General features: G+C 35.7%; 1 protein-coding gene across 1 annotated transcript; it reads right to left on the reverse strand.

Annotated features, from left to right (window-relative positions):
- Positions 1-3,054: 3,054 nt before the first annotated feature.
- On the reverse strand, positions 3,055-8,514 carry LOC138905284 (uncharacterized). Its single transcript, XM_070193792.1, has 9 exons — positions 7,794-8,514; positions 7,335-7,642; positions 7,215-7,292; positions 5,854-6,232; positions 5,288-5,643; positions 5,049-5,200; positions 4,920-4,989; positions 4,462-4,622; positions 3,055-3,301 (listed from the first exon to the last, which is right to left on the reverse strand). The coding sequence occupies exons 1-9, from the start codon at positions 8,512-8,514 to the stop codon at positions 3,055-3,057; spliced, it is 2,472 nt and encodes an 823-aa protein (XP_070049893.1).
- Between the last annotated feature and the right edge of the window lie 4,084 nt (positions 8,515-12,598).

A 12,598-nucleotide genomic window follows, 5' to 3' on the forward strand; every position in this document is an offset into this window, starting at 1 on the left:
ACTTATACTTGGTTAAATAAAATTTGACAGTTTAACCTAAAAAAAAAAAATAGTGGTGACTAGCGGAATGAAATTCGTGGTTCCTAGTCGTTGCAATGTGTAATCACTGGCGGAGACACATGTGCCAAAGAGGTGTCAAGTGACATCCCATTCACCGAAAAATTACAATGTGTAATTCGGTAATTAAAAAAATATGTATATCTATTATATAATGGCACCCCTTGACTTTTTGGTAAATTTATTTTTTTATATTTTGACTTTCCTCAATAAAATTCCTGGCTCCGTCACCGTGTGTAACCCTAGTGTTATGTTCATGAATATTGATCTCCTTGGACCAAAAATCAACACATAGTTCGGGAATAAAGGCAATTCTCTTTAGAGTAAAAGTGAGGAGTATGTTTGTTTTATCGGCCGAAATATGTAAGCCTGATGATGTCATCATACATGATGTCACATTTTATATGGAAATGAAAATCTCTTTTAGATATACTATGATTTTATGATCCATACGACTATGGCAACAAATAAAGGGATGGCATATATATAGGTGGAAAATATAAATGGGAACAAAATGCAACCATATAGATATCACCATAATAAAAATAATTGTTTGAAAATATGTGTGTACATGAATAACAATTTTTTAGTTTAAAATAATACAATATATGCCAAAATCAAAATTGTAGTTCTAAAATGTTAACTGTATTAGTTGTTGCGGGGCACGAGCATGTAACTTGTTTTGAATTTCTCTTAATTAGGTTCGAATAAATTTCCTGGCCAAGCATGGGAATCTTCTTTTCAAACCACAAACATGGGAATCGTTAAAATAACTCGTTGGATGTACATGCATATATAATATAGATAGAAATCTCTTGATAATGTTTCAAAATAAACACCATTTGGGGAGGAATTAAGTGAAGTCTTGGTACTCATCGCCCTAGACACATACCATAGATTGATACCACTTGCACAAAATCATGTGCGTGTTTGCTGCTGACTCGCGACTCCATCTAAACAGCAATAAGGTCACCATCTATTGTATAGTATTGTATACGGGTAAAACCGAATCCAATGAACACCCCAATTTCCAGTGAGGCAAATGGAGCAAGGACGTGACTGTAAGGAATCAGAATCACATCAGGAGCCTCCCGTATAAGGGCCCGAGAAAAATATCTGCCCTCGGAGCCATCGAGACCACGTCCCCCGGGTTCGGTTTGAGTCTCGAGACCTCAGAGAGCATTACCAAACAGCCGCACACGATTAACAAAGGGCCGTAATATCCGTGCCCAACCGGATATCACAGCATGAATCTCGGCTCGTATCGGCGAAAAATCAGTGACTAACGATAAGGAAGATTTTTACCTTTCTTAGGATTTTATCTAAGGTAAAACTCCCCTACTATATAAAGGGAAAGCTAATTATTCATTACACACACTCTAACACACATACCAAGACAATATACTTCTGTTCTCTTTGTTTCTAAAACTCATTCAAAGTAATTGTTTTTGTTCATAAGTTCTTCATAAGTGCAAACTCGGAACCGATGGCATGTTTCTTGTTAAATCTTTAACCGAGCTCGGACTCACTATCGTCATTGGTTTGGCTATTTACTATATTTTTTATTTGCTTTATCTAACGTCATTAATCACTTGTATTGAATTAGTTCACATATCTTTAAAATCACGTATAAATTAAATTGTTATCCATTTTAAAGGGTAAACAAGCATGATACATGTAATAGCGTAGCATAGAGAGAGACAACTTATCCCTTTCCCAATCCGTTTGCGTATCTTTTGGTGTTAAGATAAGTGTGAATTGAACCTAAAAGTAGTCTACGCCTAGCCGAGAATGATTCTGAGAATTTATATTATTCAAAATTGTAGGCAATTACATGCAAATATATGTTTAACACTGCTTTAATCTCCTTCTCGTCCACTTTGTAAACTGGTTAGTATTCTCAATATTGAACAAGTTTCAACATTTGAAAATCCTCGAATTTCAACTTTTGATGAGTCTTTTTCATACGGGTAATTAAGGGTCACAACAAGACCATATAGTTTCGACGATTTTTGGAGGAAAAAATCTCAAGAATCTTTGAATAGAAAAGGGAGGTGAGAGGGTGATAAAATAACTTGAGATAGTGGACGTGTCAAACTTTATGCCCTGGGGCAGTGATTTAGGGAGCAAATGTAATAATTATTGCTTCTTACCCTAAAAGGTCACCTAAATAAGACTTGTCCCTGCTAAACTCTTTCTAAAATTGTTTTTAATATATGTGGATGTGTGTAATCATTTACTTAATCATTTTATGTTCCAATAATGCCTACTTTTTGTATTTAATGTAACTCATTATATTGGAAACCTCAAGCGCGACAAAGATCATGATTTACCATTGCATGGTGTCGGAGAGAGCTTAGAACTATTAGTTTAGGTGATCTGCTTCAGCTCATTTTAACACCTAATTGAATCATCATCTCATTTTAACACCTAATTGAATCATCATGGCCTTCTCAAGTACAAATCGACGCATCTAATATCTATGTATGACATGATCAAACTATCTCAAATAAAAGCTCCACTTCAATATTACATACCCTTAGGGGGAATTTAGTGCATTAGTTATAAGTTCTCGTGAACTCAGTAACTTTTGTCTAGATTCGTTATTTGTATTGAAAAAATTCATTAAATATATAAGAATAATTAGATTAGAATCCAGTCCGTTAATCCATTATTGTATATTAACTTAAGATTTCTGTAAAAACTCATAAACTTAAATTTTTAGATCCGCCTCAGCACACCTGTACAGGAGATAAGAAAGCTCGTAGGGATAACTGAGAAGAAAATGTCGAAGATAGCTTATATCATTTGGCTACAAGAACAAAATTTACATAGAAAACGCGAAACATAGACATGTACGACATATGGCAGTTACATAGTACTTATACTTATTAAAACTCCCAAAAGACCCTACAAGTATCTTTGATTCTCAAACAAAAAATAAGACGACGAGGACGACAACAAAAGAAGATACAGATCTAAAAACAACGTAGAAGCCTAAGAAATCCTAAAACCCCATTTGGAAGCATATTGGACAAGCTCACTAATCTCATCTTCGTTAATATATCCGTCACCATTTTTATCTGCAAAACGAAGGGCTTTTCCAGCTTTCCAACGGCAAAAATGCAAACCCATCTCTTTAAAAGCTAACCTGAGTTCTTGCTTGCTAAGTTTACCATCTCTATTCTTATCATATTTCTTGAGTATACCCTTCACTTGCTCTTCATCAGTGTAAGGCTTACACCTGTACGAATGACCCAAGACATTTTTTTTATGCTGTTTCTTTTTGTTCCTCTGGTTAATTATTGGTGAATAATCTTTCAGCAAGGGGCGCTTCCTATATATAACGGCCAGCTTAGAGTTCACGATGAGTCATTTTCTTTTCTGCGAAGATTGATTTAGTTGGAAAAAGATTTAGAATTTGTTCCTTCTTCAACTGTTTCCTTAATTATCTTTAAGGACATTCTTATTAGCGTTGAACTTATTGTACTTTTGAAATTAAGTTTAGAGGAGTATTTTACGAAATTATATCATTTTAAAAAGAACCAAATTGTCTTAACTCTAACAATTCTCTTTTGCTTTCGTTGTTCTATATGTACGCTTTCATATTTTTTGAAGATCTTTCAGTATCTTCAAAATACTCTTTCCGTTTCAATTTAGGCCTAAAATCATGAAAATCTTTATCTTAATCCTACTAAATTGAAAGATTACCTAAATCTCGGCAGATCAGATGATCATCCTAAGATCAGATAAAATACGTTCATAATAAACTTATATAAAAAAATATCAACACAATCAAATATATTTGTACACCTTCACTTTAATTAGCGATAAAAAGATTTTGCACCTACCAGCTCGCTGGTTTAGGTTAGGGTTTGATTAAAAGCATATGATGATTAATTTGGGTGCGAAAACTAGTGAACATCTTATAAAAAATGACTTATTTTACGATTGACAGTGTAAATGATTTTTTTACAAAATTATAGTAAAACAATTGTTAAAACTTGATTCAACCACAAACTATTGAGATTTTGTTGTAAAGCAGCTCAGAGAAAAATGGAAGTTTTTAGCTTTTCAATGTGTTTTGTATTGAGAGAAAAGTGACCGATGGAATCTGTACAAAGATATTAAAATGTTTTCTCTCTTTTTTTTAATAGATGGGCCGACCCAGTATTTTTATATGTCCACTCAACTAATTACATATCCTAATATAAATACATAGTTACATTGTGGACTTGTGTGCCCAATAACAAGAAAAAGAAAAAGAAAAAAAAAAAGAAGCCCAAGTAGCTAATTTGTTGTGTTTGCTTGTATCTCAACACCCCCGGCAAGTTGGAGGGTAAAATAACCCCCAACTTGTGAAGATGCAGATGATGTATAGCTCCCCCCAAAGGTTTAGTGAACATATCAGCGAGCTGATTAGCACTGGAAGTGTGAAGCAGCTGAAGCAGACTTTCATTCAATTGGGTGCGAATAAAATGGCAGTCCAATTCAATGTGCTTGGTGCGCTTATGGAAGACAGGATTCTTAGCAATGTGAATGACTGCCTGGTTATCACAAACAGACTGACAAGAGAATAGAAAACAACACCAAAATCAGAACGAAGCCTGCAAACCCAAGTAATTTCAGCAGTGGCTTTACTCATAGACATATATTCAGCTTCAGCAGAGGACAAGGATACCACAGATTATTTCTTTGACTTCTAGCCTAGCTACTAGACATCCCCCTAACAAAATGCAAAACCACTAATGGACTTCCTACTATCCGGGCAAGATCCCCAATCACTATCACAATAGACACTGAGAGAAAAATCAGAAGACTTATTATAGAAGATCCCAAAATCAATAGTACCCTTGATATACCTGAGCAAATGTAAACCAGCCTACATGTGAGAGAGGCAAGGCTTCTGCATAAACTGGCTTAAATGTTGCACTACAAAACAAATGTGAGGCCTGGTGTGGGTTAAGAAATTGAGCTTACCCACCAAATACCTATAAGTCTCAGGATTGGGCAGGGGATCACCATGATCAGCCTGCAATTTGTCATACATATCAAGAGAAGATATCATTGAAGAACAATCATAGGAATGGAACTCTTTGAGAAGATCATGCACAAACTTTTTATGGTGCAGCAACACCCCACCCTCAGAATAAAACACTTAAATACCCAAAAAATAGTTAAGATTTTATAAATCTTTAATTTTAAATTGATCATGGAGGAAGATTTTCACAGCAGCAATCTCATACAGATCTGCCCTAGTGATGATAATGTCATCAACATACACCACTAGTATTACCAAAGCATCACTAGAACCTTTGGTGAAAAGGGAATAATCATTAAAGGAGTGCTCATAGCCTCTAGAAGATAAAGATTGAGACACTTTGGCATACCATTGTTTCGAAGCTTGTCTCAATCCATACAAAGATCTTTTTAGTTTACAGACCAAAGCAGTGGAAGCAGAATCAGGGGGCAGATCACATACTGAAAGACCAAGTGGAAGTTTCATAAAAACTTCTTCATCTAAATCCCCATGCAAGAAAGCATTGTTAACATCTAGTTGGAATAGTGACCAATTTCTTTTAATAGCTATAATAATTAAAGTTTTAACAGTAAATATTTTAACTACAGGTGAGAAGATTTCATGAAAATCTATGCCTTCAACTTGTGTATCACCCCTTACCACAAGTCTAGCTTTATATCTTTCTTTACTCCCATCAGCTTTATACTTAATATTTTATACCCATTTGCAGCCAATTGGCTTCTTGCCCTAGTGTAACTCAACTATATCCCAAGTGCCATTAGTATCCAATGCCTCAAACTCTTTTCTCATAGCATTCTGCCACTCAGGGATAGTTGTTTTCTGAGAATAAGTAGTAGGCTCAAATACATGATGATAACTAGAGTTAGACATAACAGTAGAATTGGCAGACTTGGAGCTATGATTAGGTAGAATGCAGATATAATTTTGCAGATAAGGAGGAGGATTGTGAGGTCTAGATGATCTCCTTAAAGGAGGAAATTCAGATTCATAGAAAGAAGAAGAGGGATTAGGAGAAGCAGGAGAATTGTTCAGAGGTATTGCAAAGTCATAAGGAGCAGAGTTGGAGGGATGAAAGGAAACATGAGATGTATTTGATGGGGCAGGATAAAAGAAATCATGGAACAATGAGGAATTCTGCTTAACAGAGTGATCAAAATAAGCAAAAAATGGTAAATTTGACATAGTAGGGGAAGTAGATCTTGATTGAATAAAAGGGAATACATGTTCATGAAATATAACATCTCTGGAGATAAAACATGTTTTATTCTGTAAGTCATACAGTTTATTGGCTTTCTTCCCCAAGGGATAACCAATTAACATACAAGGAATGGCCCTAGGCTACAGTTTGTCCCTATGAGGTTTTGGGACAATGGAGTAACATAAACATCCAAAAGCTCTAATATTTGAGTATGTGGGGAGTTTGTTATATAAGATCTCATAGGGACTCTTGTACTTTAATACATGATACGGGAACCTAATTATCAAGTAGGTGGTTGTGAGTATGCAGTCTCCCTAGAATCTAAGAGGGAGACCAGATTGGAAAAGAAGGGCTCTAGCAGTTTCTAAAAGATGTATGTTCTTCCTTTCCACAACTTCATTTTATTGTGGAGTATGAGGGCATGTTGTTTGATGAAAAATCCCTTTCTCAGAAAAAAATTTGATCCAACAGTGCTGGATCCTAACTCTAAGGCATTGTCACTTCTCATATTTTGGACTTCTAGATGGAATTAAGTTTCAGCCATGGCAATGAAAGCTCTTAAGAGGTCACAAAAAAATTGCTTTTGGCTCCCATTAGGTGGGTCCAAGTGTCTCTTGAAAAATCATCAACAATGATCATAAAATATTTGGAGCCAATACAAGTAGGAGAGTTATATGGACCCTAGGTGTCAATGTGAATCAACTGTAAAGGCTTGGTGGTTTGTATACTACTGTCAGGAAATGGCAATCTTGTTTATTTGTCTAGTGGACATATTGGACAGGAAAAAGACTGTTTGGAAGATAAATGTGACCCAAGCATAAAGATGTGTTTCATTCTGGAAAAAGGAATATGCCCAAGCCTATAATGCCAAACCACATTTATTTTATTAATATTATTCAGGGTGGAATCAGTATTTACATGTGTTTCATCAGCATCGGTATTTACATGTGTTTCATCAGCATCAACAATATTAACATTCTTTACATTTGCTTGTATCTAAGGGAAAACACAGACAGGAGATATAACAAGGGGAATAACAGGGGAAGTAACAATAGAAGAGTAACATGATGTGGTACTGGGAGAAGCAACAGGAGAAAGTAAAAGCTTGTAGAGATTGTGGTCCAGTTTACCAAGAACCAGACGCATCTTCAGAGAAGGGGCCCGTATAACACAAAAAGTTCTGGTAAACAGGACAATCACATTGTATTGTTCCAACAACTTATAAACAAAAATAAGATTGTATTGAAAGGAGGGAACATAGAGAACATGATGAATTGTGAAATTTGGAAACAAAGTCAAAGAACCAACTAAATGAACTTTGACTTTGTACCCATTTGGCAAAGAAACTAGACAGGGTACAAGTAGTGTTTGCATATTAAAGAGTAAATCCTTATGAGGGGTCATGTGATCAGAAGCTCCAGAGTCTGATCCAAATAAAACTATCTACTTATGAAAGCATGCATGACTTGAGCAGAATACTTTTTGATAACAGCTTACCAGCAAAGTTAGCAGAAGCCATTAGAGTGGGAGTAGAGGAGGAATCAAGAGACACATAGGACTGTTGCAGTAACATCATTAGCTGGGAGAATTGATCTTGTGTCAAACCAGGGACCATTGAAACATTATCAGACTCAGATGAGTTGACAGAATCAGGACCCATATTAGAATCCACATTAGTAGAAGGACCAGGAGATTTGAATTCAACATGAGCTGCAGGTTTCCTGCTGCCAGGCCCTTTTGTGAACTTAAAGTTTGGAGGATACCCATATAGTTTATAGCATTTTTCAATGGTATGACCTGATTTTTTACAATATTTGCATGTAAGAGGTTTTTGAGCATCAAAATTAACTTTGAAAGGAAAACCCTGTGTAGACACCCCAGCATTGAAAGAGGTAGATGTAGGGAGAAACTGAGGATAGGTAGAGACTTGCCTCTGCTTCTCATCTGATAATAGTATACTGTATACAGTGCTCACATATGGAAATGGTTTAATCATGAATATATTGCTTCTAGTTTGCACATATACATCATTGATACCCATTAAAAATTGATACACCTTTTGAACATCATCATCTTTCTGATAGTCAGATTTGAAACCACAGTTATTGCAAGACCTGACTCTACTGATATACAAGGCATCAATTTCATCCCACAATTGCTTGATTTTGTTGAAATATGAGGCAATATCAAGTGATCCTTGTGAGATGTGAGCTAACATTTTCTAAAGCTCAAATACCCTTGCAGCATCTGTCTGACCATACCTTTCCTCCAACTCACTCCAAATATCTTTGGCAAGTTCAGAGTACTCAACACTACGAGCAATGTCTTTGGACAGGGAGTTGGTTAATCAAGAGACGACCAAATCATTATACCTCTATCATTGTCTCGCCAAGGGAGAGCTGTCAGGAGGCTTGACTGAGGAACCATTAATGAAATCCAGTTTATTTCTAACAGACAAAGCCACAAGGATGGTTAGTTTCCAACTCCCATACACAGTACCATCAAAAGGTACAGAAACTAATGAAGACCCTAAAATACCAGACGGATAGACATATAAAGGATGACATGGATGCGTATAATCATCCTCATGAAAAACAGAGCGAAAGATAGTAGGACGAGCAGTTGGTAGTGCAGATGAGGAAACATCATCATTCGGCATGTTTGTTCACAATTAATCAGAAGCAAAACATGCACACACAATCAAACAATAAGAAGAAATGACTAGGGTTACCAAATTTTCTTTCGCGACCGAAAGGAATAATGGCCTTGAAAAATCAGTGACGAGGACTGACGAAGCCTATCTGAACGTGTAGTTGCAGAAAACCACCAATCCCTAGGTTGATGAAGACTTCTCAGAAAACTCCAAAAACTCCAAATGGATTCGACAAATCACCAAAAACATTCAAGCGATAGTAGAAGATCACTAACACTACTAGAAATTCGGTAAAAACCGACTAAAAAAGTCGGCCAACGTTGGTCGGTAATGGCCAATAACCGACCAAAACGTGACCATTTATGTGTGGATGGTATTTTAGGGGTCGAAAAGGCATACCGAGCAAAGTTGGTCGGAAATTACCGACCAACTTTGGTCGGTTAATTAAATTTTAAAAAAACATATTGCAAAAAAACCCGACCAAAGTTGGTCGGTTTTATTAAAAAGTAAAATTACCGACCAAATTTGGTCGGTTTTTTTAAATGACAAGCCGAATTAACCGATCAATTTTGGTCAGTTTTTTTAATATTAACTTTTATTTTTTTAAATTGAAATACGGACAAAAGTTGGTCGGTTTCTTGAAAACTAAATTTCGCAGGACTCAAAATAATTTCCATTGGTCGATTTTTTTAATATTAACATTTATTTTTTAAAATTGAAATACGGACAAAAGTTGGTCGGTTTCTTGAAAACTAAATTTCGCAGGACTCAAAATAATTTTCTGCATTTTTGCGCTAAAGAAAACAGACCAAAGTTGGTCAGTTTCATAAAAAAAATTAAAAAATAAAATATTTTGAAAAATCGACCATCTTTGGTCAGTCGTCCTTGGTTGGTTATTGCCGAATTTCTAGTAGTGTAATTTCATCGTCAATTCCGGAAAATCTCGGCGGAAAAACTCAAAATACGAAAGAAATAGCGAAAACTAAAAATCCGATGAAAAAATGCGAGGGTAACATCAGACGAGAGGTAATCACCCGATATATCCAGATCTAGACTCCGATACCATGTTAAAACTTGATTCAACAACAAACTATTGAGATTTTGTTGTAAAGCACTAGCTTTTCAATGTGTTCTGTACTGAGAGAAAAGTGACCGACGGAATATGTACAAAGATATTAAAATGTTTTGTCTCTTTTTTTTTAACAGATGGGCCGGCCCAGTATTTTTATATGTCCACTCAACTAATTATATAGCCTAAGATAAATACATAGTTACATAGTGGACTTCTGGGCCCAATAACAAAAAAAAAAAGAAAAGAAAAAGAAGCCTAAGTAGTTAATTTGCTGCATTTGCTTGTCTCTCAACAAAATTATAGTACAATTTAACATGCCGTAAGATTGTTGAGTTTTGATGCGGGATCGAAAAGTTGGGAGTTAAAGCTCAAGCTTTGATGAATTCAACATGCCGTAAGATTGCTGCTGAGCTTTAAGTCAGCCCTAAAACTTTTTAAAAATCCAAATAGACCCGCCTTCACTTAATTCGTTCTTAGTATTATTATTATTGGTCGAAAATAAAGGGACAATTGGAGTCTATTCCTTAATATCGGACTCATAGGTTTTGACTAATTATTCCGACTAGTTAAATGAAAATTCTTGGTTCCGATTCTTTGAAATGCGTAAGACGGAGTGGTATGTTCATGTAATGACACCTGTTGGACCAAAAAAAGGCACAATAATCGAGAATTTTCTATAGAAAAAGTGACATGTATGTCCTGTTACGGGCCAAAATACACAAGCCTGATGATGTCATCATTATGATACTATCAGTTATAGACACAGCGAAAAGAAGTCTCTTTGAGATGAAACAAAGGGGTCATGATCAGTTGAGAAGGCAAATTGTAAACCACAGATTGAGTCGACATAGAGTTTAAGGAAAAAAAAAGATTTTTAATACTTGTAGTCTTAAAATTTTAAGGGGCAAAAACTTTGGGGGGCGATATTTGTATGGTTATAAAAACTTCTCATTAAGGGTAAAATAAATAAATTGAAGAGTTTAAAGTTCAATTATTTTCAATTATAGAAATATATTTTTTTTAACAGAATAATAAGAAAAATGTGTCATCTAAATTAAAACAGAGGGAGCAAAACGTAAAATGAGATGAACAAGCATAACGAGAGAGAACTGTTAGTCCCGCCAATATTGTTGTATTTGTAAATAAAGATTCTGGGAAATATAAGTTATCGTAATGAAACAGTAATTAATTCGAGCCCACTGAATTCACAGTGTTTCCTTAAGGAATTTAATCTCCTCCTAGTACCCAAGGTTATGGATTATTTTCTCCCAGGATAGAACGAATCACACATTGGTATAGTGGTACTTCAAACCCCAGTGTTTCAGCGAACACAAAGTTCGGTAGCAAATCACACTTACAGTTGCTTTGTTTGAAGTTAAAACAATGCAGAACAAAGGAGTAGAAACTCAAAAAATCATATAGAAATGCTGAGAGGAAGGAGTGCAATGTATAGCCAAAGTTGAGCGTTTTCAGTTTGGTGTCTCTTTCTTGAACAGCTGCTGCACATATTTATAGCAGTCAGCTTTGAAGATGAACGACCCTCCACCCTCCATTGTGGAGCATGCACTAGCTTGTTTATGGAGCAAGCACTTGCCCATGGTGGGAAGAGCATTAGGGGACTGCTATTGCAGCTGGTGGTCAATACATGGATTGGAACATATCTGTTACAAATGCGGATAATCTTACGTTAATATTTACTACTAACAAATAAATTTGGTCCAAAAAATTAATCAATCAATCGATCATTTGACCAAATCTAAATCCAAATCTAAATCCAAATCCAAATCCGAAGTCGAAGCCGAAGCCGAAGCCGAAGCCGAGCCGAGCCGAGCAGAGCGACGATGACGATGGCGCGAGGCTTGCTTTCTTCTTAATTCTTTAAGAGCTACAAGAAGAGTAATTATATATATACCCACCAAAAATCTTTTTCTCTTCCAATATGGGACAATGTCTCATTGTCAAGAGGGGGAATATTAAAATTTTACTCAAAATTTTTATTTTTCCCTCCATTTCCCATTCACCCTCATTTTAAAACTATTTCATCTTAAATATCAAAAACCTCAACAATCCCCCACATAAATGGGGAATGGCTATATCACGGAAGAATGCATGGAAAAACTTTGTGATTTGCAAGCAAGGATTAATCGCATCTGGATAAGTAGGTTTTCCTTTGAATTTTCCGTAGTGAACTTATGTCGGATATACTTGGTCAATCGGTAAATTTGATATCTTTGAACCGTCGATCTTTGGTGTATACCTAGACAAACATAAGTCACACAATCAACCCTTAACCGTCTTTGGTTCTCATTGTTGTGTTCGTTTCAGCCATGAACATCGCCTGGTTTCATAAGTGCGTAGAGAACTGGCCTTACAAAATTCTCCTTGAAGCGGCTAACACTTCACACTTACATAGGTGATTCCTAAACGTGTCATCCTGTAGATACACTATTTGATATACCCCGTATCAAATTTAGAAATCATTAAAAAGCCTTAATGCTTTATCCTTGGTACTGAACATTGTCTCATCACGAGAACGGACTAAAATTTTATTTGACAATGTTGAACCGTCATTAATGA

This window comes from Nicotiana tomentosiformis, chromosome 2 (assembly GCF_000390325.3).
Source record: "Nicotiana tomentosiformis chromosome 2, ASM39032v3, whole genome shotgun sequence".
Classification (NCBI taxonomy): Eukaryota; Viridiplantae; Streptophyta; class Magnoliopsida; order Solanales; family Solanaceae; genus Nicotiana; species Nicotiana tomentosiformis.